Source organism: Schistocerca nitens, chromosome 7 (genome assembly GCF_023898315.1).
Source record: "Schistocerca nitens isolate TAMUIC-IGC-003100 chromosome 7, iqSchNite1.1, whole genome shotgun sequence".
Lineage (NCBI taxonomy): Eukaryota > Metazoa > Arthropoda > Insecta > Orthoptera > Acrididae > Schistocerca > Schistocerca nitens.
In genome coordinates this window covers 616,000,492-616,027,520 of record NC_064620.1, presented here as the reverse complement: position 1 = coordinate 616,027,520, position 27,029 = coordinate 616,000,492, and the positions used below count along the sequence as shown (strand labels likewise).

General features: G+C 47.8%; 1 protein-coding gene across 1 annotated transcript in view; it reads left to right on the top strand.

The window, feature by feature from the left end:
- The window catches only part of LOC126195786 (fibrous sheath CABYR-binding protein-like), a 151,025-nt gene that overhangs the window by 112,044 nt on the left and 11,952 nt on the right, over positions 1-27,029 (top strand). Inside the window, exon 6 of the mRNA XM_049934420.1 lies at positions 19,863-20,105. Within this exon, the coding sequence (XP_049790377.1) occupies positions 19,863-20,105 (243 nt within the window). The remainder of the gene's footprint in view (positions 1-19,862; positions 20,106-27,029) is intronic.

Genomic DNA, 27,029 nt, shown 5'->3' with positions numbered 1-27,029 from the left:
TGGACTTCTTCCTCCCGAACGCGTCGTCGGGAGGTGATTTTAGCTAGACTCCGGATAGGGCACTGTCTTTTTAGCCATCGACATCTTTTAAGCGGCGATCCTCCCCCACTCTGTCCCCACTGCTCTCAGCTGTGGACGGTAAGACACCTTTTAATTGAATGCCCCTATTTTAATCCGTTACGCTCCCGTATACAGCTATCGCCTGATCTATCGTCGATTTTAGCAGATGACACGCGCTCAGCCGACCGCGTTCTCCAGTTTATTAGTGACAGTGAAATGACGCCAGTCATTTGAAGTTTTATCGGGGACCATCAACCCCTCTCTGTAGTGGAATTTTAAGCCTTGTTTCTGCTTTTAGTGTCCAATTTTTTGAGTTTCGTTCCAATTTTTGCTGTTTTCAATTTTCAGTTTTTATTATTTCCTCAGTCATGGACCGGGCGCTAATGACCTTAGCAGTTTTGCGCCCTAAAACCAAAATAAAAAAAAAAATGGTTCGGCAGCACCTTCAGCATTGCATTTACTCGAACCTGTGGACCACTGGGGTGCGATTAGCGACAGGAGTTTTCAGGACGATCTGGTGACCAGCGTACTGGTGGAGGCTGTGGGGTCCCTCCACTGCAGATCAGACGTGAGCAACTGCTCGCCAGTTACGCGGCACACATTCATAGTTCCCCTGAGCATTCGAACTACCTTCTCCTTTCCCCGCCTCCGGCACTCCATCTCCAGCATCGGCGGCCCAGATTGGGGCTAACGATTGCGGTTCGCGTGCGGACCCTTCTCTCCGAACTGGTGTCCTTCCCAGTTAACTCCTCTACTTGCGGTCCGTTCACGTAAGGCTCCATGGTGTACACCTCGGCCGCAGCTTCGTCTGGGCCTTTTCCATAGCCCTAAGGACTCCGTTAACCCCGCCGCTCTCCGCTGTCACTTCCTCTAGATTCTTGACGTGTCATGGGGCTCTGAAGTGGCTTATACCGACGCCTCAATGGCTGACGGTCACGTAGGCTTCACTTACGTTCATGGAGGACATATTGAGCAGCACTCCTTGCCACTTGGCTGCAGTGTTTCACTGCAGAGCTGGCGGCCATCTCTCATGCTCTTGAGTACATCCGCTCATGCCCTGGCGAGCCCCCCTGCGGGTCCGGGGATTAGAATAGGCCCGAGGTATTCCTGCCTGTCGTAAGAGGCGACTAAAAGGAGTCCATCCCCCTCACGGGGGTAGTTAGCGCCTGCGTCCGGAGACGGACGGTTTCACGACCTATAATAGTGGTCTTTTTGGTTTTTCACTTCTCGTTTCTTCCTTCCTTTTGTTGGTTCCTTTCTTTGCTCTTCTCCACTTCACTGTCTTCCTTACTCTTTCCCTTGACTCCTCCTTGCCTTCTCATTGCCTCCTTCTCCTTGCTTTCTCCTTGCCTCCTTCTCCTTGCTTTCTCATTGCCTTCTTCTCCTTGCCTTCTCTGGTCTCCGCCTCGGCGTTTGAGACAGTCTGTCCTCTTTCTCCCTCTCTCTTCTTTTTCCTCTTCTTCCTTCCTCCCTGTGCGTGTCTGAAGGCCGACCCACGCGTTCGCACGCGTAGCCGGTGACGGGGTAACGCGTAAGTCCCCGCCCTGGGTAGACATGTAAGGCACGCGCGTACCCCCTGGTAAAGGCCAGGCCCGGGGAGGGGTGATTGCCTGAGCTGATACCTTCTGACCATGCCGATTGGTCCCTCCGTCTGTTTCTCGGGAGGTGTGACCTGAGGTGTAAACATTCACCTAAGGCGGGAGTGCCCTCTGAGAGGGTCCCCACAAGGAAGGAGCGCGCCATCGGAGACGCTGGCAATCATGGGGGATTCCTCCGCAATGGATTCTACTCCATCGCTTTCGACTTCGACCCACAAACGGAAACGTGACCAGCCAACAGTGACAAAAATCCTACCGCCTGCCCCACAGTTCCTCGTAGTTTCTCGATCTGAGGACGGAAAGGATTTTTCCTCTGTCAACCCTTTCGTTATCCAGAAGGGCGTAGATGCCATAGCCGGATCTGTCAAATCTTGTACCAGGTTGCGTAACGGTACCTTATTACTAGAAACTGAGAGTGCCTTTCAGGCACAAAAACTGCTTCAGGCCACACTCTTGTACACGTTCCCTGTCCGGGTGGAGGCCCACCGCACTTTGAATTCGTCTCGTGGTGTAGTCTATAGTAGCTCTCTCGACGGATTGACTGACGAGGAGCTTCAATCTTTCCTCGCTGAGCAGGGCGTGACGGCTGTCCATCGGGTCATGAAAAAGGTCAACAATGACCTTGTACCGACCCGGACACTTTTCTTAACCTTCGATAGTGTTAAGCTGCCATCGCGCATCAAGGCGGGCTACGAGGTTATTTCTGTTCGCCCCTATGTCCCGACACCTACGCGCTGCTACCAGTGTCAGCGTTTCAATCACACTCGACAGTCTTGTTCCAATGCGGCTAAATGTGTCACTTGTGGCAGGGATGCCCATGAGGGTGACTGTCCACCTCCGTCTCCTCGTTGTGTGAACTGTCAGGGTGACCATGCCGCATCCTCCCGCGACTGTCCTGTCTATAAGGAAGAACGCTGTATCCAAGAAATTCGAGTCAAAGAGAAAGTGTCCACCTCGGCTGCTCGCAAGCTATTGGCTAGTAGGAAGCCCACGCTGCTCCCAGCGGGGAAATACAGCACTGTCCTCGCCTCTCCTCGGACTACCCGGGAGGTAGCAACCCAGACATGCGATCTGACCTTCAGCACCACGGTCGTCCGTTCGGCCAGTGCTAAGATCGCGCGGTCGACGTCTCCTCTTCGTCCCATCACCCCACAGACACCAGCCCCTTCATCAGCTTCTGCTAAGACGAAGACCCAGAAGTCAGATGCACGGGCCTTCAAGAAGGAACCGTCCCGTGCAGACTTCCTACGTACCTCGACCTCCCAGCCTTCGTCCGGTACTTCCACCAAACGACCATCCAAGAAGGCTAATAGGAAGCACAGTTCTCCTTCTCCGCCACGGCGCATTTCTTCTCCTGCGCCACCCAGCGGTTGCCGCCCCAGGCCGTCATCCCTTTCGCCTGGCCGCACCGCTGGTAGCCGAACATCTGGCCGTTCACCGGCGGAGGAAGCTCCCCCTCCCGGCCATCTTCCCAAGATGGCCGATGAACCTATAGAACCAATGGACGATGACTGTCCGCCTACTGATAGCGGCGGCAGTGCTCGCTCGAAGCCAGGCCCTCAGCGGCCTTCTAGGTGACCCCTTCTCTCATCTTCCTTTTCTTCCGATGGCACTTATTAACTGGAATATTCGCAGCGTTCGCTCCAACCGAGAGGACTTGAAGTTGCTGCTCCGCTCGCATCGTCCGCTCGTCGTAGCCCTCCAGGAAACGAAGCTACGCCCATGCGATCAAATTGCCTTGGCACACTACACCTCTGTGCGTTTTGACCTACCCCCTGTGGTAGGTATCCCAGCTCATGGAGGGGTTATGTTGCTGGTCCGGGATGATATTTACTACGATCCCATCACGTTGCACACCGGCCTGCAGGCAGTTGCCATCCGCATTACTCTCCCCACTTTTACGTTTTCCTTTTGTACCGTTTACGCTCCATCGTCATCTGCCGTTACCAGGGCAGACATGACGCAACTTGTTGCTCAGCTACCTGCACCATTTTTGTTAACTGGAGACTTCAATGCCCACCATCCTCTTTGGGGCTCTCCAGCATCCTGCCCGAGGGGCTCCTTGTTAGCAGACCTTTTCAACCAGCTCAATCTTGTCTGCCTCAATACTGGCGCCCCTACTTTTCTTTCGGACACATCTCATACCTATTCCCATTTAGACCTCTCTATATGTACTCCCCAACTTGCACGCCGGTTTGAGTGGTATGCCCTTGCTGATACATATTCGAGCGACCACTTCCCGTGTATTATCCATCTCCTGCAGCATACTCCCTCTCCGTGCTCCTCTCGTTGGACCATCTCCAAGGCAGACTGGGGGCTCTTCTCTTCCAGGGCGACCTTTCAGGATCAAACCTTCACAAGCTGCGATCGTCAGGTCGCACACCTCACGGAAGTCATTCTCGCTGCTGCTGAATATTCCATCCCTCACCCTACCTCTTCTCCACGTCGCGTACCGGTCCCCTGGTGGACCGCAGCATGTAGGGACGCTCTACGTGCTCGTCGACGTGCTTTACGCACCTTTCAACGCCACCCTACAGTGGCGAATTGTATTAATTATAAACGATTACGTGCTCAGTGTCGTCGTATTATTAAAGAAAGCAAGAAAGCCAGCTGGGCTGCTTTCACCAGCACCTTCAACAGTTCTACTCCTTCTTCTGTTGTCTGGGGTAGCCTGCGCCGGCTATCTGGCACTAAGGTCCACTCCCCAATTTCTGGCTTGAAGGTCGCGAATGAAGTCCTTGTGGCCCCTGAGGCTGTCTCCAATGCCTTCGGCCGCTTTTTCGCCGAGGTTTCGAGCTCCGCTCATTACCACCCTGCCTTCCTCCCCCGCAAACAGGCCGAGGAGGCTAGGCCACGTGACTTCCGCTCCTCGAATTGTGAAAGTTATAATGCCCCATTCACCATGCGGGAACTCGAAACCGCACTTGGCCGATCACGGTCCTCCGCTCCAGGGCCTGATTCTATTCATATTCAGATGCTGAAGAACCTTTCTCCTGCGGGTAAAGGTTTTCTTCTTCGTACATACAATCGCATCTGGATTGAGGGACATGTTCCCGCATGCTGGCGCGAGTCTATTGTTGTCCCGATTCCTAAGCCGGGGAAGGACAAGCACTTGCCTTCCAGTTATCGACCTATCTCGCTTACCAGCTGTGTCTGTAAAGTGATGGAGCGAATGGTTAACTCTCGATTGGTTTGGCTGCTCGAGTCTCGACGCCTACTTACCAATGTACAATGTGGATTTCGAAGGCGCCGCTCTGCTGTCGACCATCTGGTTACCTTGTCGACCTTCATCATGAATAACTTCTTGCGGAAGCGCCCGACCGCGGCTGTGTTCTTTGATTTGGAGAAGGCTTACGACACCTGTTGGAGGGCGGGCATTCTCCGCACCATGCATACGTGGGGCTTTCGCGGTCGCCTCCCTCTTTTTATTCGTTCCTTTTTAATGGATCGACAGTTTCGGGTACGTGTGGGTTCTGTCCTGTCCGACACCTTTCGCCAGGAGAATGGGGTGCCACAGGGCTCAGTTTTGAGCGTCGCTCTCTTCGCCATCGCGATCAATCCAATAATGGATTGCCTCCCAGCTGATGTATCAGGCTCCCTTTTCGTGGACGATTTTACCATCTATTGCAGCGCGCAGTGTCCACGTGTCTTGGAGCGCTGTCTTCAGCGTTCTCTTGACCGTCTTTACTCCTGGAGTGTCGCCAATGGCTTCCGTTTTTCTGCCGAGAAGACGGTCTGTATTAACTTCTGGCGCTACAAAGAGTTTCTCCCACCGTCCTTACGACTCGGTCCCGTTGCTCTCCCACTCGTGGAGACAATCAAATTTTTAGGCCTTACCTTTGACAGGAAACTTAGCTGGTCTCCACATGTCATATTTGGCCGCCCGTTGTACCCGTTCTTTAAATGTCCTCCGTGTTCTCAGTGGTATGTCGTGGGGAGCGGATCGAACCGTCCTACTTCGTCTATATCGGTCGATCGTCCGCTCCAAGCTGGATTATGGGAGCTTCGTATACTCCTCTGCACGGCCATCCATCTTACGCCGCCTCAACTCCATACACCATCGGGGTTTACGACTTGCGATCGGAGCATTTTATACCAGTCCCGTAGAGAGTCTTCATGCTGACGCTGGCGAATTGCCACTCACCTACCGGCGCGATATACTGCTTTGTCGGTATGCCTGTCGGCTACTGTCAATGCCCGACCATCCTTCTTATCGTTCCTTTTTTGACGACTCTCTTGACCTTCAATTCGGGTTGTATGTCTCTGCCTTGCTACCCCCTGGAGTTCGCTTTCGTCGCCTCCTTCAACACCATCATTTTTCACTCCCTGCAACCTTTCGAGTGGGCGAGAGCCGCACGCCACCTTGGCTCCAGGCTCAGGTCCGCGTTCACCTCGACCTCAGCTCGCTCCCAAAAGAGGTCACCCCCGGTTCGGTCTACCACTCCCGTTTTTTGGAACTTCGTTCGAAGTTCAACAACATGACTTTCATTTATACAGATGGCTCTAAGACCAATGACGGGGTCGGGTGTTCCTTTATTGTCGGGGCACAAAGTTTCCAATACCGGCTCCATGGCCATTGTTCGGTCTTCACAGCTGAGCTCTTTGCCCTCTACCAGGCTGTTCTGTACATCTGCCGCCACCGACATTCTGCTTATGTCATCTGCTCAGATTCCCTGAGCGCCATCCAGAGCCTCAGTGATCCGTACCCGGTTCACCCTTTCGTACACCGGATCCAACGCTCTCTTCAGCAGCTGGTGGACGTCGGTACGCCGGTTAGCTTTATGTGGGTTCCTGGCCATGTCGGTATCCCTGGGAACGAAGCTGCAGATGCCGCGGCCAAGGCTGCGGTCCTCCAGCTTCGGACAGCTTCTTGTTGTGTCCCTTCGTCCGATTTTAGCAGGGTCATTTGTCGGCGCGTTGTGTCGCTGTGGCATGCCGATTGGGCTGCACTTACAGACAACAAGCTTCGGGCCTTAAAACCTCTTCCCGTGGCTTGGACGTCCTCCTCACGCCCTTCTCGGCGGGAGGAGGTCGTTTTAGCAAGGTTAAGAATTGGACACTGCCGGTTCAGCCATCGCCATCTGCTGACGGCTGCGCCGGCGCCGTTCTGCCCATGTGGGCACTTGCTGACGGTTCGTCACATTTTAATGTCCTGTCCCGATCTTAAAACACTGCGCCTCGATCTTAACCTGCCTACTACTTTAGATGCCATTTTAGCGGATGACCCACGAGCAGCTGCTCGTGTTCTTTGTTTTATCAATTTGACAAACCTCGCTAAGGACATTTGATGATGTTTTTTAATCCTGTGCCTGTCAGTCTGTCTTTTATTGTGTTTTCCCTTTTAGTTGTTGTTGTCAACTTGTGCCTCGCGGTGCATTCTTAGAGTAGTCAGGGCGCTAATGACCATTGAAGTTGTGCGCCCGAAAACCACAAAAAAAAATGTCCTGGCGAGTCATTTCTCCTGTGTACTGACTCATTGAGCAGCGTACAAGCTATCGACCAGTGATACCTTCGCCACCCTGTGGTAGCGTCCATTCAAGAGTCCGTCTATGCCCTGGAACAGTCCCGCCGTTCCGTGGTGTTTGTGTGGACCCCAGTACACGTCGGAATCACTGGCAACGAACTTGCTGACAGGCTGGCCAAACAGGCGACGCGGAAACAGCTTCTGGAGATACGCGTCTCCGAAGCTGACCTGCGTTCTGTCTTACACCGCGGGGTTTTCCGGCTTTGGGAGACAGAATGGCATAACAGCACCCACAACAAACTGCGTATCATTGAGACTGTGTGGAAGTCTACCAAGAAGGCCTCTCCCAGGGAATCAGTTGTTCTCTGCCGGCTCCGCATTGGCCGTACACAGCCAACGCATGGTTACCTACTCCGTCACGAGGACTCACCTCAGTGTCGCTGTGGCTCCCAAATGACGGTCGTGCTCCGCTTGCTGGACTGCCCACTTTTAGCCGCTCTGCGGCTGACTTTTAACTTTCCCAGCACTCTGCCTTCGGTGTTGGGCGACAGTGCCTCCATAGCGTCTCTAGTTTTACGTTTTATCCGTGAGAGTGGGTTTTATACTGCTATGTAGGTTTTAGCGCATGTCCTTTGTCCCTCTGTCCTCCACCCTAGGGTGGCGGTTTTAATGTGTTGCATGGTGGCTGGCTTTCCCTTCTTATTCTCATGGTTGGCCAGCCTCTGTAATCTTTCATGTTTTACTCTCTTCTGTTTCTAGCGGCTCTTATTTTGTTGTCCTCTTCCTTTTAGTGTTCGTTGCCTTCCCTTCGTTTTTGTGCCTTTTCCTTCCTTTCCGATTTGTCATGTTTCCTCTTTTTCGTTCTCACACTTGTGGCATTGTTTTATTACTAGCAAGGGACCAATAACCTCGTATTTCGGTCTCTTTTTCTCGCTTTTAAACCAAGCAACCAACCACCAAGAACAAATTCAAAATATATACTTCTTCAAAAACAAATTCTTGACACCTTCCTAAGTCTCATCTCGTTATAAACTAACGACATAAACGTGAAGGGGGAAGCAACGGAAAATGTGAAGACTTACTTAAAAAAATCACTACAGCCAAACTAACGTACCCCCCCCCCCCCCCCCAGATGGCTCACCGTCTTTGGTGAGTAAGCCTACGTGCTCGCCGACCACGGGGCCCCAGCCCTCGCAACACAGCTTCTTTCTGTGCTGCTCGTCTTCTCTCCTCCTGTCCTTTTTCACACTCTTGCGGAGATGCCCCGTGCCTACATTGGCTCTTGCAGCTCATTTGCGTTGAATTAAAAGGAAGGTCAGCGTTGGCCGTAATATTGATGGTTTAGTGATAGTGAAATCGATTTTAAATTACATAGTGATCATCTTCAGTGCTGTAAGTTAAAAAATTTCACATAGCGATCAGTGAAAAAAAAACAAAATCCACAAATACCCTGAGTATAAACCAACCGTTGGAAAGAACATACCTGTGGTGTACAATTGAAACTCGTAGGCACTGGTATAAAGTTACTATCAGTAACCAAAACTGAGAAACGATCGAAATAACTGAAGCCGCTGTTTACATTCACCTATACAGCAGACCTCGGTGTGACAGGGTCTTGGAACGCCCTCTATGTGGCGTGTCACGTGAAGGATTAACAATACTTTATTTGGCAAGAGGTTACCACAAAATACTAAAGCGCACTTGCAAATCATTAATTGAATATTTCAATTTTAAAATTGTACATTAAAAAGGCATAGCAAAAAAAGTGGAAATGCACCTTGCCAACATACGCTGGCGTGTTATTTTCAAACAACTTAAACATGTAAGAATAAAAATCAACAGGTAAAATTATATGTTGTCAGATTACAGGACCAGTAAAAAGAAAAATACACAAATAACATGACATCAAATATAACAGAGTTTGTTATAACACAGTAACCGCCATCTGTCGTAGGGAGTCAGATATAAAGTTCTTGGTTTCAATGTAATATTTTACGTAAATTAAGAAGTCAAATACTTAAACAGTGGTAATAAGACAATGTTGTCACAATATAGCAGGTCAAAAGGTCATGAAACACATTAAGTGTTAAAAAAATTGTTTTTAGGGTGCAGACTAACAATTTTTTATTCTATTTAACGACGTGATGATACACACCTCATTCGTCCCTTTGGGACATGTGAACACTTTATATAAATTAAAAATCATCGTAATTATGACAGCAGAATGTTTTAAAAGCACAGTGTGGATGCACAGATCGTTTAGCGCACTCGTGAGTGAAAACTAGTGTTACAAATGGCAAAGAATTATGTTGGATAGAGACAAGTGTACGAAATACAGGGTTATTACAAATGATTGAAGCGATTTCACAGGTCTACAATAACTTTATTATTTGAGATATTTTCACAATTCTTTGCACACACATACAAAAACTCAGTTTTTTAGGCATTCACAAATGTTCGATATGTGCCCCTTTAGTGATTCGGCAGACATCAAGCCGATAATCAAGTTCCTCCCACACTCGGCGCAGCATGTCCCCATCAATGAGTTCGAAAGCATCGTTGATGCGAGCTCGCAGTTCTGGCAATTTTCTTGGTAGAGGTTTAAACACTGAATCTTTCACATAACCCCACAGATAGAAATCGCATGGGGTTAAGTTGGGAGAGCGTGGAGACCATGACATGAATTGCTGATCATGATTTCCACCACGACCGATCCATCGGTTTTCCAATCTCCTTTTTAAGAAATGCCGAACATCATGATGGAATTGCGGTGGGGCACCATACTGTTGAAAGAGGAAGTCGGCGCTGTCGGTCTCCAGTTGTGGCATGAGCCAATTTTCCGAGGGCCACGCGTGAAACTTGGCCGCACGCGTTCAACCGTTTCTTCGCTCACTGCAGGCCGACCCGTTGATTTCCCCTTACAGAGGCATCCAGAAGCTTTAAACTGCGCATACCATCGCCGAATGGAGTTAGCAGTTGGTGGATCTTTGTTGAACTTCGTCCTGAAGTGTCGTTGCACTGTTATGACTGACTGATGTGAGTGCATTTCAAGCACGACATACGCTTTCTCGGCTCCTGTCGCCATTTTGTCTCACTGCGCTCTCGAGCGCTCTGACGGCAGAAACCTGAAGTGCGGCTTCAGCCGAACAAAACTTTGAGTTTTTCTAGGTATCTGTAGTGTGTCGTGGCCATATGTCAATGAATGGAGCTACAGTGAATTTATGAAATCGCTTCAATCATTTGTAATAGCCCTGTACTCTAGCTTGGTACATACCTCCACTATCACACCTAGTATTTATAGAAAATTTTCTCATATGATACAAACAGAACTTAGGTATAAGGGAACAGTGTTCTCTTTAAACTATAAAAGCTTTGTACCAAAAGAATATATCGATATCTAGTTATACCCTTTTGCACAAGCACTGGGACAAAACCCATCATACATTTACAGTTCATACAACAGAAATGAAAACTGTCAAGCAAACGGTTTTGCATACTCGTTGGAAGGAGATAATTTTATTACACGTCTTAGAGCAGCAGTCGGATCCCTTATAACATAGAAGCTGATTTTTAAAATACCATATATCCAAAGTACGCCATAACAATTAATTTAAAATACAAGTTGTGGATAAGTGGTCATATACATCGTACAGCCAGAAACGTCATAAGGTAGGAATGATAACAGTACAAATTATTCCCAAAATCTACATCGCACTGTAGGAAAATTAGATCCAGATTGCGCAAATTTTTCCGCAATTACTTATTAAAGCAAGTAAATGTAATGACTCCATGGAGACGCCAAAGATTTAAGTTGGTTCACTTCCCGGAATATTCTCTTGTAGTGCTCTTCCCGCTCCTTCCTGTAGTGCCCTTCAAGAGATAAGGGTGAAGGAAAAGGGACCGTTTCCTGTTGCCCCGAATCTGTTGGTGAGCTGTAAACACTGTCCCTTCGTCTGGAAGCTACGGCACATTGTTAGCCTCTCCGCTTCCCACAAAAAGAACGTGGCTACATAACCTTGTGACTTACAGTTCAGTTCGATGGTGGCTAAGTCGCCTCGCCTTAAGGCTGACACTCAGTCTCCCGCTTCCCGGGCTGTAGATTCTGCTACCTGCTCTTCGCCCTCACCGACGAAGACGGTTGCAACGCAGCCTGCGAACTGTCAATTCAAAAAGGATTACTCCCGCTAAGATTTCTTGTGTACCTCGTGTTCTCACTAGTCTTGCTCTTCTACAATTCACCAAAAGTCAAAACAGTAATCCAAAGACAGTCTTCCCCCTCTTCGACTCGTCGGCCCTTTTCAACTGACAGACACCAGGGAAGCTCCGGTGATCGACCTGTGGATTCCAGTTGCCATCCTCCCTCGACGGCCCACCCTAAGCGGCCGTCGAGGTGAGTGTTTCTTCTTCATTCTCCGGTGTTCCTAAATATTATGGCCCTTTTACAGTGCAATATCCGTGGCCTTCGGTCTAACAGGATGGACCTCCAGCTGCTCCTACGATCGCAATGTCTGCTTGTAGTCCGTCCCCAAGAAACGAAACTACGTCCTCAAGACCATTTTACTCTTTCACATTTTACTTCGCTACGGATGAACCTTCCCCTTATGGCGGGGATTCCTGTCCCCGTGCAAACCCACCTGCAAGCCAAGAAGTTACTGCTCATGTTTCCCTTCCCGAATTTACCGTTTCCCTCTGCGCCATTTATATCCCTTCGTCTTCTGCTGTAAGTAGGACGGACCTGAGGCAGCTCGTTGCTCAGCTTCCTCCACCCCTTCTGCTTCTGTCACACCAATGCCCATCATCCTCTTTGGGGCTCGCTTGTTGCCTGCCCGATAGGTTCTCATTTGGCGGATCTTCTTAACAATATGAATCTTGTGTGCCTTAACACCGGCGAAACCACGTTTCTCTCTAATTCCACGCATCCCGCTTTGACCTCTCGATGTGCTCTGCCTAGCTCGCTCGACGTCTCGATTGGTGTGCTCTTTACGATACTTAAGAGTGACCACTTCCCTTGTGTGACTCGCCTGTAGTCACACCCCGCCACAGCAGACCGCTCATTGGAAATCCTCTTGCTGACTGGAGGCTCTATTCCTCCTTGGCAGTCTTTGATGAACGGCCGTTTCCCAGCTGAGGAGGTCGAGCACCTCGTGGACGTTATTCTCTCGGTTCCCGAATCCTCTCTCCCTACTACTACTACTACTACTACTACTACTACTACCACTCCCCGTCGAGTCCCGGTCCCTTGGTGGACTGTGGAGTGCGGCAATGAGATTCGTGCCCGGCGACGTGCGCTTCGTGTCTTTCGCCGTCATCCTACGTTAACGAACTGCATCCTCTACAAACAACTACGTGCGCAGTGCCGTTGCACTATAAAGGTAAGCAAGAAAGCATGCTGGGTTTCCTTCACCAGCTCGTTCAACAGATTTAGTCCGTCCTCTCTAGTTTGGGGTGGCCTGCGCTGGCTTTCTGGGACTACCGCTCACTCGACGCTCCCTGGTCTGACTGGCGGGAAACGTCATAGTCGACCATGCAGACGTTTCCAACGCTTTGGGCCGGTACTTTGCGGAGGTTTTAAGCTTCAGCCACTACTATCCTGCCTTTCTTCCTCGGAAACAGGTGGAGGCGGCTCGTGTAATCTTTTCTCTCTTTGAATCGAGAATGCTAAAATACTCCTATGAGGGAGCTCGAGTGTGCTCTCTCCTCATCCAGGTTTACTGCTACTGGGCCCGATACAATCCACGTCCTCGTGCTGCAGAATCTTCCTCCTGCGGGAAATCACTTTCTGCTCGATACCTACAACCGTATTTTGATTGACGGTATATTTCCCACGCTTTAGCGTGAAGCTAGTGTTGTTCACCTTCCTAAGCCTGATAAAGATAAATCTCTTCCTTCCAGCTATCGTCCAATTTACCTTACCAGCAGCGTTTGTAAGGTGAGAGAACGTATGATCAATGGTCGATCAGTGTAGTGGCTGGAGTCACACCATCTTATAACTAATGCTCGGTGTGGGTTCCGAAAGCGCTGCTCAGCGTTTGATCATATCGTCACCCTGTCGACGTTAATCATGAATAATTTTCTGCAGAAGTGACGAACAGTGGCCGTGTTCTTTGATTTGGAGAAAGCCCATGATACCTGCTGGCGGACTGGTATTCTACGTACTATGCACACATGGGGCCTTCGTGATCGTCTTCCCACTTTTATCCGGCAATTTTTAACAGATTAAGTTTTCCGGGTACATGTGGGTTTCTCCTTAGCCCACACCTTTTCACAGGAGAACGGGGTGCCTCAGGGCTCCGTACTCAGTGTCGTCCTCTTCGCCATAGCCATCAACCCAATTATGGACTGCCTTCCAGCTGGCATTTCCGGCTCATTTCGTTGACGACTTTGCTATTTATTGCAGCTCCCAGCGGACTTGACTCCTGCAACGCTGTCTGGACCGTCTCTATTCGTGGAGTGTCACAAATGGTTCCCGCTTTTCTGCTACCAAATCCGTTTGCGTCAACTTCTGGCGGTACAAGGTGTTTCTTCCACCGTTCTTGCGAGTGGGGCAAAATGCTCTCCCGTTATAGGAAACTCAGTTGGTCTCCTCACGTGTCCTACCTGGCTGCACGCTGCACCCGGTCCTTGTCCTTCGTGTATTGAGTAGTACCTCTTGGGGAGCTGACCGTACTGTCCTCCACCTCGATCGATCTCTTGTCCGCTCCAAGTTGGATTATGTATGCATTGTCTCCTCCTCTGCACGGCCGTCCATCTTACGCCGTCTAAGTACAATCCACCATTTGGGGATCCGTCTCGCCACTGGCGCCTTCCCTACTAGCCCATTTGAGTCTATACGCAGAAGCCGGTGAACTACCACTCATACCGACGTGACACCCTCCGTATGCGTGTCGGCTTTGTTCCATGCCAGGCCACCCAACCTTTGACCCTTTTTTATGACATTCTTGACCGCCAATACCAGATGTACGTTTCTTCTCTGTGGCCTCCCGGCGTCCGCTTTCGTCACTTGCTTCAGCAGCTGCAGTTCACACTTCCTGCCACCTTGGCTTCAGGCACAGGTTTGTGTTCATTTTGACCTCAGCTCGTTCCCGAAGGATTCGACCCCCGAGCTGTAAATTTTTCTAACTTCGCTCACAACTTGCCGAGAGCATATTTTTGAGCACTGATGGTTCAAAGTCCGCCCACGGTGTTTACTATGCTTTTGTCGCCGGGGATAAGTTTCAATACTGGCTTCTCGACCAGTGCACATTTTTTACCGCAGAGCTTTCTGCTCTGTCAGGCTGTTCACTATGTCCGGAGGCACCAGCTCACTCACTGTGTGATCTGCTCTGACTCCCTCAGTGCCCTTCAGAGTGTGAATGATCCACAGCTCAGTAACACTTCTAAGAGATTCACTGTCGTGAATATTTAGCCCAGGATCTATTTTTTCTCGGTTTATTTCCACCAGTTCCTCCACTGCTTTCTTCATAGAAACTTCGGTAGTATCGCATACATCACCATACATTTATTTTTTGAAACCTTGCACAAGGTGGAGGCGTGTTGAGAAAACCACACAATGCCCTGTCCATGGCATCTCAGAGCTTACGCTAACCTAAAATTGCTTTCATACGTAGCAGTGGCAGTTCTTTTGGAGGCGGAAAATTAAAATTCATAGCTACCCGAATTACAAATTAATTTAAAATCACGAGCTATTCTTACTCTTTCTTCAACAACCAACATGCATTCCTTACTTTTACAGCTATAACATCAACATGAAAACTTCATAGCCTGGCAGAGAAGCTCTAAATCAGTGTCTGAATCCAGTGGAATCGATATCATTCACTCACCTGTGCAATTCTCCTGGCCCTAGTTCAGATGCTGATGCTGAAGCTGAAAGCTTATCTTCATTTCCAGATGCTTCTTTTTTTTCTGGTAAACAGATTCCAATGAAACCTTTGTTTCCTAAACAGTTTTTCCACCACCCATTATGCGTAAATCTTGACTTCCATGTAAAGGTTTGCGAATTCAAGCTTCGGCCTACTAACTTGTTAGTATTGTCAAAACTTAAACTACAGGCAAGAAACTTTCCAGGCAAAGATATAGAGGTCAGCCAAAGACCTCGAAAGAATGTAGCCTTGACACTAACAAAAACTCCGCTGATGCAAGCAGTTTCCCAAATATGTGAAAAGGTGCCGCCAGGGCAGAGTTAATCAGTTTAACAATTTAAAGCATTTATAAAGCCGCTATCATGATAAAAACTCGCACACAACATAAACTGAGTAAATAAAGAGAATATTTTTGAAAAATGGACTTTTGGACCTAAATCCATTACATCCCTCTTAAATTCAAAAATGGTATCGATGGCAATTGAGACGTACTCCAAATAGAGAACTGATCCTCCATGATACAAAAGCATGCCAGATTTAAAAGAATGCACAAACATTGGGTCGTGCGTAAAGTATACCAGCGGCAAAAACAATAAATACGTCCACTGTGTGGCAGGAATGGTGATACCGACGACAGTGCCACTAAGGCGAAGTTGGTAAACATATTTCTCAGAAATTACTTCACCAAAGTCTATGAAGTAAATATTTAATAATTTTAATCTATAAAAGCTGCAAGCATGAGCGACTTAAGTACTACCAGTGTAGCGAAGGAACTTCAGTCATTTAATAAAGGAGAGTCTACCGGACCTGATGGCATACCAGAGTATGCTCGCTTGACGAAACATGTCGCAGGTGACAAAGGTCACACCAGTAATCAAGAACGGAAACAGGAGTAATGCGCTGACGCCGGCCGCGGTGGTCTAGCGGTTCTGGCGCTGCAGTCCGGAATCGCGGGACTGCTACGGTCGCAGGTTCGAATCCTGCCTCGGGCATGGGTGTGTGTGATGTCCTTAGGTTAGTTAGGTTTAAGTAGTTCTAAGTTCTAGGGGACTTATGACCTAAGATGTTGAGTCCCATAGTGCTCAGAGCCAGTAATGCGCTGAATTGCACCCGCACATCATACCGTCGATTGGCAGTAGGGTTTAGGAACAGACACGGTGTTCGAATATAATGAATTACTTTCAAGAGAAAGATGTACTGACAGTCAGCAGGGATTCAGAAAATAGCGTTCGTGAGAAACCAGCTAGATCTTTTTTCTCACGCAGTAATGAATGAATGCTACCGACATGGGATCTCAATAAGTTTTCCATATCTCCGGAAGACTTTAGACACCTTTCATCACAAGAGGCTTCTAATTAAATAGTCTGCCTTTAGAGTTAAACCTCATTTGTGCGACTGACTTAGTGATTCCCTCTGAAGTAGGTCAGTTCGTAGCAATCGAGAAATTAGAGTGAAACGGAAGTGACATCTGGTGTTGCCCAGAAAAAATTGTTACGGGCCCTCTGCTGTAATAATTCATAGAAAGGATAAACGAGGAAATTTAGACAGCCCTATTAGTGTCTTTGCAGATGATGCTGTCATTTACCGTCTATAAGTCATCGGAACGCAATTGAAGAGACACAGAAAAAAATGTATAGTGCTATAAGTGGCAGTTGACTGTATATAGAGATTATCCGAAGTACTAAAAGGAATCCATCAGACTTCGGTCACACGAGAAGCCAAACAAATTGAAAGGGTGTGAAGTGAAATACCCAGGATCTTTAATTACGAATAACGTAATTTAAAATGAACACGTAGAAATGTTGTGGGGGGAAAGCTATCAAGACTGTGTTTTACTGGCAGAACGCTTGGAAGCAACTCTTCTATGCCTTCACTACGCTTGTCTTCATTCTGCCAGATTACTGCTGTTCGGTATGGGATACTAGCCAAATAGGATTGACGGAGACTACCCCAAAATTCCTTAAAGGGCAGCTGGATTCCTGCCAGCGCGAAACAGGTTAGTGTCACGGATTTGAGATTTAGGGTGGTAACCATGAAAACAAAAGCGTTTTTGTGTTACAGTTCGGTATTTTCTCGATATTTATCACAAACCTTCGCCTTCGAATCCGAAAGCCTTTTATTTACGCTCTCTACATAGGGAGAAATGACCATCGTAATTTTTTGCCAGGTGCTGTTTACGAGTGGTACCGTTGAGAAATAACTTGGAGGTCTAGCGCCAAGCGTTTAAGTGTGAACTGCAGATAGCTCATGTAGATGGAGCTATAGATGAGTTCACTGCATGTGGTCTTTTGCAAATCTCCTGGTAGAGTGGGTGACACACTGTGCATGTGTAGAGTGTCTGAGGAGTTGTTGTGGTACGCAGTGTGAAATGTGCTGTGTGACAGTTACATGCGAAGTGTCTGAGGCACCGGTGTGGTTGGCATGGAGCGAGAACCTGCTCTGACGGACGTCACCGTGTGTTATATTACTCAAAATTTTGTCTGCCGCAGGGTATAAAACCATGAAGTGGAAGAACTGAATCATCAAATTTATTAAGAGTAAAGTTGAGTCCTATGGAACGCATCAGTGTAAAATATCAAAGTTCGCTAATAATTACTTAGTCACAAAGTCCGAAACGAATTAGTATGGTCGCCCCATATTCTAAGTATCCATAAAGTACACAGTAGTTGTACATGACTGTAGAGCTCCCAGGGACGCGTGCAGTTGTTGCGCTGTACGGCTTCCAAGTGGGGTGGTGCTGTCACACTCTACATCACAGCATGTGCTTGCTGCCGTAAAGTAGTGCAGCCACTTTCACATCCTCTGGTGGTCTTGGCGCCTTCCGTGAGCCTCACCGGATATGCGTTGTGGTCATACAGTTTACGCCTACCATGCAGGCAACCTTGCAGCCATGGCTGTACCGCGGGAGGCCGCAATGTCCCTTGGATGCATAACAGCCATCAATAGAGGCCTGTTTCTTGGACCTTGGTATTTGGCATATGTTTTAGTTGCACTGGACAAGTTACGAATGGTGGTGAAAACGAATGTGATAAAATAGTTGCAGCAGCTAGGCACAGCTGTGTAAAACGGATGGAAGCCTTACAGTTATAAAGGCAGTGTATTTGTGACACTTTTAACGGCCTCCTCCTGTTACGCACAGTTGGGTGACGGTTAATTGTAATGTTCATGGAATAAAAAGTATTGGCCGGGTCGAATGGTAATTGTAAAGAACAAATACTCAACTATTTTCTGAGGATGTCCTTCAATCCATTTCTTGAATTTCTTCTGTCTGGAAACCGGATTCTCTTGTAGGTCTGGAAACTAGTAGCTTGACGTGTTTCTTGAATAACATAGACTACAAACGGATTCATATGTAAGTTTCGTATTTAACTGTCCTTGATGATGCCTTGCTGCCATCAATTACAACGTTTACTCAGCGACATACATTCCATTTTGTACGCAACTCGAATTTACGATTTGTCCGATAGCTGAGCACAACAGAAAAACTTTACATCCCTTCTTCCTTCCTTACTTCGCGCCAGAAAAAACAAGACGCTCGCACACCGTTAACATCGTACCAAAGTACATCAGTGAAGATAGTCATATAAAGATCGAGACATAGAACATTAAATCGAAAATAATGTACAAAAATGAAATTAATTCAACAGCACAATAGAACAATTACGTTCCTCTATACTCAAACAAAAATTTCTTTTCGGTAGTACAGCAATTTTATGAAATTCCTTTTTCAATCACAGGGGTTCAATTTTGCAAGATTCTTACAAAATAATTTTTTGTATCTCTTTTTAATTAGGCATTTTTAGTTTGTTCAGAGTTTAGTGCAAAGTATCAGATTTTAAATGGTTTTCCATTGTGATTTTTGATAAATTAATTTTTTAGGTGCCATAATTTTATAGCTGTTAGCACGACATACACTACTATAGTCAGTTTAAAACATTTCAAATAAGATCGAGAAAAGGATCACATCTTTGAGAATGTACATGGATCAAACGACTTACTGCACGTTACACACTGCTGCTGGACGTCAGTAATAAGACTGGCTATTGTATATGTGCAGGATGGGAGTTAATTTTTTAGAATACTCTGACTAAATCTGCCATGGCGTACACGATCACTGCAGAATAATATGCGCTGGAGTTCTGAAAACGGTCAGATCGTTGGCACGGCTTGAAAACAGGTGAGAAGCCTTACAATTGGTGTCATACAAATTACATTAACGGTCTCTCTGCAGAACTGTTCTGTTGATAAATATGTGACTAATAAAACGCAGGCTTTTCTCAGAGATATTAACTACAGGAAGAGACGTAAGGTTATTTCATACTGGACAATACAGGCATACAGGGGAAGTGTTCCTGTGGTCCCGAGTACCTCACAATATTACCCACGTGAGTTTGTGCACAGATCTGTGAACTGCTGCCAGTGAGTCTGTTTTGCTAAATGGTTGAGTGATTGTATCGGACTCGTTCCAAAGGTCGCTCCTAATTTCTTCTTGGACTAAAATTGAGCCGCCAGCTGCCAAAGCAATGGGAACTGTCCAGAGTGTGTACAGTAGTTGGAACTGATCTCTTCGGTACTGGTTTCCATTAAACAGATTGGTAGCTTGCAACCTACGAGGTGTTCCCTGTATTACAGCCGTGCTCTAAGATCTGTACTTTTCCACACCATCAATTTAAGCTATAGATAGAATAATCCTGTCGGAAATGAGACTTAAATGCCTCTAATAACTAGGCCGGGTTAGGGAAATCTAAAACTTTCACTGTCGATTAGATATGAAGATAGAAAGCAGGTGTTATGGATGACCTGAGAAGAGATGGCAGGATATAGTAACAGCTGTTTCCGGAAGTGGTCAGCAGTCGGTACAGCCTAGTCCTTTCTGCGCAGCGGCCCTCCTCAGGACGACAGCATGGACGATTCCAGCCCTGCCATAGCTGAAGGCCCCAGCTCCCAGGACATGGCGCCTGACCTGGAGTCTTACCAAGAGGTCAGCGAGATAGAGGAGGAGGAGGCGCCGGTCAGCCCGTTCTCTGATCAGGAGGCGGCCAGGGCAGAGTGTGTGGGCGTCCCCTCGGGCTCTGGCATAGCAGTCTCCGGGACAGCCTTCGGCGAAATGTCGCCAGGCAGAGGGTGAGCGAGCAGAATTTTCCTGATAATTAATATTTCTACACAAATGGACTAATGACTTTCCAGCTATTGAATCACATTCGACCGTTCAGGACGCTTTTTATACTGAAGAAGCATTTCGGGCACCAGTCGACTTAAGAGTTAATTTCAGAAGGGATCTGATACTACTGTTAACTACGCAATGGAAGCTAGAATTCCAGAATGCATTAGATTGTCTAGAATCACTGATACACACATAACAATAAGACTTGTGAAAGTTGTTTACTTTTCAAAGGGACACGTGTGTATTAACATCTTCAAAGAACATACTACGCCGAAGCGCCAAAGAATCTCGTATAAGCATTCAGAGATAGAACAGGCAGAATACTGAACTGCTGTCGGTGTCACCTAAATGAGACAACTAGTGTCTGGCAGAGTTGTTACACCTGTTACTGCTGCTAAAATTGCAGGTTATAAAGATTTAATCGAAATTGAGCGTAGTGTTGTAGTCGGCGCACCAACGATGGGACACAGCATCTCAGAGGTACAGATGAAGTGGGATTTTCCCGTACTACCCTTTCACGAGTGTACCGTGAATATCATGAATCCCGTAAAACATCCAATCCGGACATCGCTGCGGCTAGGAAAAGATCCTGCAATAATGGGACCAACGACGACTGAAGAAAATAGTTCAACGTGACAGAAGTGCAACCATTCGGCAAATTGCTGCAGATTTAAATTCTGGGCCATAAAGTGTCAGCGTACGAACCATACAACGAAACATAGATATGAACTGTCGGAGCGGAAGGCCCACTCGTGTACCATTGACACGAAGCTTTACGCCTCGCCTGGGCCCGTCAACGCAGACATTGGCTTGTTGATTGGAAACATACTGCCTGGTCGGATGAGTCTCGTTTCAAATTGTATCGAACGGATGGAAGTGTACAGGTATGGTGACAACCTCATGACTGCGTGGACCCTGCTTGTTAGCAGGGGACTGTTCATGCTGGTGCAGGCTCTTAATGGTTTGGGGCGTCTGCAGTTAGTGATGCGGGACCCCTGATACTTTTAGATACGACTGACAGGTGACACGTACGTAAGCATCCTGTCTGATCACCTGCTTCCATTCATGTCCATTGTGCATTCCGAGGCACTTAAGCAATTCCAGTAGGGCACTGCGACATTTCCGCTGGCCACCAGATCTCCAGACATACATTATTGATCACATCAACGATGCCTTGGAACCTACTGTTCACGAGAGATCTACACCCCCTCGTACTCTTACGAATTTATGGACAGCCCTACAGGATTCATGGTGCCAGATCCTTCCAGAACTACTTCAGACATTAGTGGAGTCAATGCTACGTCGTGCGGCGGCACTTCCGCGTGCTCGCGAGGGCCCTAGACGATATTAGGCAGGTGTAACAGTTTCTTTCGTTCTTCAGTGTAAGTGGAAACGATACAGTGCTCGTTGGGGCACAACAAAAGCTACAGACACAGAACGAAAGATGACAGTGCGTTGGACCAAGAGCTACTCGACCTGACGGGACAAAAAAGTTGCTTTCATTAAATTGTACTGCAGAAATGTTAAGCATGTAAGGAGAAATTACATCTGCTTATAAATGGATAAGCAACCATGAGTCGGTCGTGAACTCAGTCAGAGAAGCAGCTACTGAACGGACTCGTGCTTCCAACAGTCCCGGCAGGCTAGACAAACACGGCTTGGGCCTAGCGTGCTATTTAGCGACACCACACGTGATCAAATATCACGCCTGACGACGCAGTGGAGGTGGCATCAGCACTCGTCCACCAGTGGTTTCAGGGGCTTGAAATCGCGGCACTCGGGGTAGGCTGCCGGCACTGAAAATCTTCTGTTCCACTTTGACGTTAGCACCATAATGCTTTCCTCACTCCCCATATCTCGCTTAACACCTCTTAAAAAAACTCTAAGCTTGCTTCGTCCCACCAAACTCGGTTAACAAACAGGCAAGAGAAAGGGAAGCTGAAGATTTCTTGTACAAGACGTTTCAGTGGCGAGTCTGGTTTTACCACTCCAGAATTGAAAAGTTAGTCGTGCACTGAATTGTGTGGCTCCAGTTAGTCGGAAACTCGTGAGAACAGGAATGCGAACTCCAGCGGAATCTCACTGCCCAATCATTGTACTGAAGGAGTGCCTGCTTTCTGGTCGGCGCCAGGACACTGAAGAACAGTTCCGTAAGAATGGCTTGATCGAGAATAATGGCCTCGTTCCGTACTCTTCCATTAGCACGTCGCCAAGCGAGCACTTCACCTCCAGCTCTTAGATTTCTGAGCCCCGAAGACTCGCTGGATTTCTGAAGGACCAACCCCTCCAGCCTTAAAAGCATAGCCGTCCTTTCGTGAACCGTGAAGTCTCTCTCCGTTCCCCCACCCTTCCGACCGACTGTTCTCAGGTGCTTGCAAACAGTTTCTCTATGCAGTCCGGAGGCGCCCATGCGAAAATCTAAGAAGAGGGCGACAAACTATTTTTTTCAAGAACTAGTGGAATGGCTTAACCATTGCTTCACAGAACTGCATGTAATGTACACAGAAAATAGGGTGTTACAACGGATTATTTATCTGTCCTGTGAAGTTATTTATGTCCATTCTCATTCTTTCTCCACTGTGGTGGCGTAAGAAGCATAATATGAAACAAGGCAGTTGACAATATAATTGACTTGTTTCAACTATGTTCTCTGTATTACTAACCCACTAACACGGTCTGTTTCATGGGTCCAGTTAAATGTTGCCTATCCTGGTTTCCAGGGGCAACAAAGTTCAATATTTCATTACTATGGGCGAAAACGTGAAAACCATTCTATGATGACAAATACTTGTTTTATGCCTTGACTGGTTTAGATATCAGACTGATACAAAAAATGTTCATATTTGAGTTACAACATTTCCCATTCCCTGGAAATCATATAGCAGCCAACATACCTGCCTTGACGTTAATAAGAGGCAGTTAAAATTTGTAATTATAATTGACATTCACTTACTATAAAAACATAAAACTTGGAGACGGCCTGCGATCTAAGGCTTACAGCTCCAGCACAAATAGCCGTGCGGGATTGGCCACTAGGTGTTTCTGACCGTAAGAACTGCGTACAGTGCTTCCTGGAGGAAGAAATTTTCCTGATCTAATTATCTTACGTGATTCTTCAGCGAGTTTATAAGCAATATTTAGAGAATGTGTGCGTGTTTTCAAAATGTGCTTTGATCACGTTTTCTTTTTATGAACTAAAACAATTTTGGAAAGAGTCACTGTCGTAATAAACTGTTGTTGTTGTTGTCTTCAGCCCTGAGACTGGTTTGATGCAGCTCTCCATGCTACTGTCCTGTGCAAGCTTCATCTCCCAGTACTTACTGCAACCAACATCCTTCAGAATCTGCTTAGTGTACTCATATCTTCGTCTCCCTCTGATTTTTACCCTCCACGCTGCCCTCCAATGCTAAATTTGTGATCCGTTGATGCCTCAGAACATGTCCTACCAACCGGTCCCTTCTTCGTGTAAAGTTCTGCCACAAATTCCTCTTCTCCCCAATTCTATACAATACCTCCTCTTTAGTTATGTGATCTACCCATCTAATCTTCAGCATTCTTATGTAGCACCATATTTCGAAAGCTTCTATTCTCTTCTTGTCCAAACTGTTTATCGTCCACGTTTCACTTTCATATATGGCTACACTCCATACAAATACTTTTAGAAATGACTTGCTGCCACTTAAATCTCTACTCGATGTTAACAAATTTTTCTTCAGAAACGCTTTCCTTGCCATTGCCAGTCTACATTCTATATCCTCTCTACTTCGGCCATCATCAGTTATTTTGCTCCCCAAATAGCAAAACTCCTTTACTACTTTAGTGTCTCATTTCCTAATCTAATTCCCGCAGCATCACCTGACTTAATAAGACTCCGTTCCATTATCATCGTTCCCCCAGGGGGTCCACAACTCTTTGTGGATACGTGCGTAGCGAGCACGGGACCCCGAGCTAATGTGGCCTTCCTTCTTTTCCGGGCTGCATACCTTCCCTTTCCGCATCCTTCCGCATCCTTCCTCATCCTCCATCTTGCCCCCCCCCCCTCACCTCCGCCTCTTTCCTTCCCTTTCTCCCCCTCTGGGAGTATCTTTTGTGCCTACATCCAGAGACGGACGCTTGGAACTGCAACAAATTCTTTGCTTTCTCTGCTTGCAAGTCCTCGTCCTTCCTTTGTCCTATTTTCCTTACCTCTTCTTTTTGCACTTTCCTCCGCTGTGGAGTTTGAGACCTCTCTTCTTTTCTTTTCCTTTCCCTTTCTCTTTTTTCCTCACTGTGCGTGTTTGAAGGCCGACCCACGCACTTCCATGCGTAGCCGGTGACGGGGTAACGCGTAATTCCCCGCCCCGGGTAGACAGGTAGGAAACGTACGTACCCCCTGGTAACGGCCAGGCCCAGAGAGGGGTGATCACCCGAGCTGATACCTTCCAAAAGTGCCGAATGGTCCCTCCGTCCATTTCTCGGGAGGTGTGACCTGAGGTGTGAACAATCACCTAAGGTGGGAATGCCCTCAGAGGGCCCCCACAAGGAAGGAGCGCGCCATTGGAGACGCCGGTAATCATGGGGGATACTTTCGCAATGGTTTCCTCATCTTCTACTATGTCAGCTCACAAGCGTAAGTTCGAGTCTCAGCCACAGACAGTTCCCCCATCGTTGCCACAGTTCCTTGTTTCTCGGTCTGACGGTCACGACTTCTCCAGTCAACCCTTTCAGTATTCAGAAAGGTGTCGACGCAATTGCAGGTCCTGTAAAGTCGTGTTCCAGATTACGGAATGGCACTTTGTTGTTAGAAACAGTCAGTGCCCTCCAGGCACAGAAATTGCTGCGTTCATCACTGCTACACACCTTCCCTGTCCAGGTGGAACCGCACCGTACTTTAAATTCATCACGTGGGGTCGTTTATACACGCTCCCTCAACGGATTGTCCAACGAGGAAATTCAACAATGTCTGACCAGGGCGTAACGGCTGTTCATAGTCATGAAAAGGGTTGACACGAACATCATTCCAACCCGCACTCTCTTCTTGACATTTGACAAAGTTCAACTCCCATCGAAAATCAAAGCAGGCTATGAGATAATTTCCGTTCGCCCTTACATCCCAAACCCTACACGTTGATATCAGTGTCAGCGGTTCAGTCTCACCAGCCAGTCCTGTTCCAATCCGGCCAAATGTTACGTGTGGCAAGGATGCCCATTAGGGTGCTTGTCCACCTCCATCCCCTCGTTGCATCAACTTTATGGGTGACGACGCTGGTTCCTCTCGAGATTGCCCTTTGTTGCTCGAAAATTATTCGCCAGTCCACAGCCCACCGTGCCTCAGAAAGGAAAATACAGCACTGTCCTTGCTTCTCCTCGGCCAACAAAGGAGGTGGCCACGCAGACTTGCGACCTCATCTTTAGTGCCACAGTCGTCAGATCGACCAGCGCAAAGATCGCCCGTTCAACCTCCCCACTTTCGCCTGCTCACTCAATGGCTCACTCTTCATCAGGTTCTGCTAAATCTCGAGCCCAAAAGTCAGACACCAAGACTTCGAAAAAAAGAGCATACTCGTGAAGATTTTTTTACGTACCCCAACTTCACAACCATTGGTTCCTCCTTCATCTAAACATCATATTTCCAAGAAGGCTACTAAGAAACCCAGTTCTTCTCCTTCTCCGCCAAGGCGTGCCTCATCTACAGCACCACCTGGCGGTAATCGCCCTCGGCCATCTTCTGTGTCGCCGAGGCGCACTGCTGGCGGCCGATCAACCGGCCGATCGCTGGTGGCAGGAGCTGCTCCTGAACAACCTATGGATCAGGATCTTCTGCCTTCGGCTGAATGCCGTTCCATGCTGTCGGTCGCAAGCAATGAGCAGTCGTTGAGTTGACGGCAACCTTGGTCACATTCCTCCATTTTCTGTTCACCCTATGTCCATTATCCACTGGAATATCCACGGCATTCGAGCCAATCGGGATGAATTGTCGATCCTCTTACGATCCTACTCGCTGGTCATCTTCTGTCTTCAGGAAACAAAGCTGCTTCCTCACGACCGCTTTGTTTTCGCCCATTTTCAGTCAGTCCAATTTGATCTCCCCTCTGTTGAAGGCACTCCAGCCCATGGAGGACTCATGATTCTTCTCCATGATACTCCCCATTATCACCCAATCCCCTTCAACACTTCCATCCAAGCTGTCGCTGTCCGTCTTTCCATTTCTGGATATACATTTTCTTTTTGTACTGTATACATTACATCGTCCACACCAATGGCACGAGCTGATCTCCTTCATCTTCTTGGTCAGCTTCCAGCCCCTATTTGCTGGTTGGGGACTTCAATGCCCACCACCCGCTTTGGGGATCTCCACATCCTTGTCAGCGTGGCTCACTATTGTTAGACGTCTTCCACCAAGTGGATCTAATTTGCCTCAACACTGGGGACCCTACATTTTTGTCTGCATCCACAAGTATCTTTCGGTCAGTACTGTTGCGCCAGCTCGGCACTTCGAATGGTTCGCCCTTGATGATACACAGTCGAGTGACCACTTTCCATGTGTCCTTAGACTGCAGCCTCAACTGCCATATATGCGCCCACGACGCTGGAGGTTTGGCGAAGCCGATTGGACACTTTTTTCGTCTCTAGCGACATTAGATGACCGTCACTTTCCTAGCGTCGACGATGAGGTCACACATATTACAGACGTTATTCTTATAGCTGCGGAACGTTATACCACGCACCTCCGAATTGCCCCGGTGCCCCCCAGTTTCTTGGTGGAACGAGGCATGCCGTGACGCAATACGTGAGCGGTGACGTGCTCTTTGTTTTCCGCCACCATACTACTTTGGCCAACTGTATCTGCTATAAGCAGTTCCGTGCGCGATGCCGTCGCGTCATCCGCGATAGCAAGAAGGCAA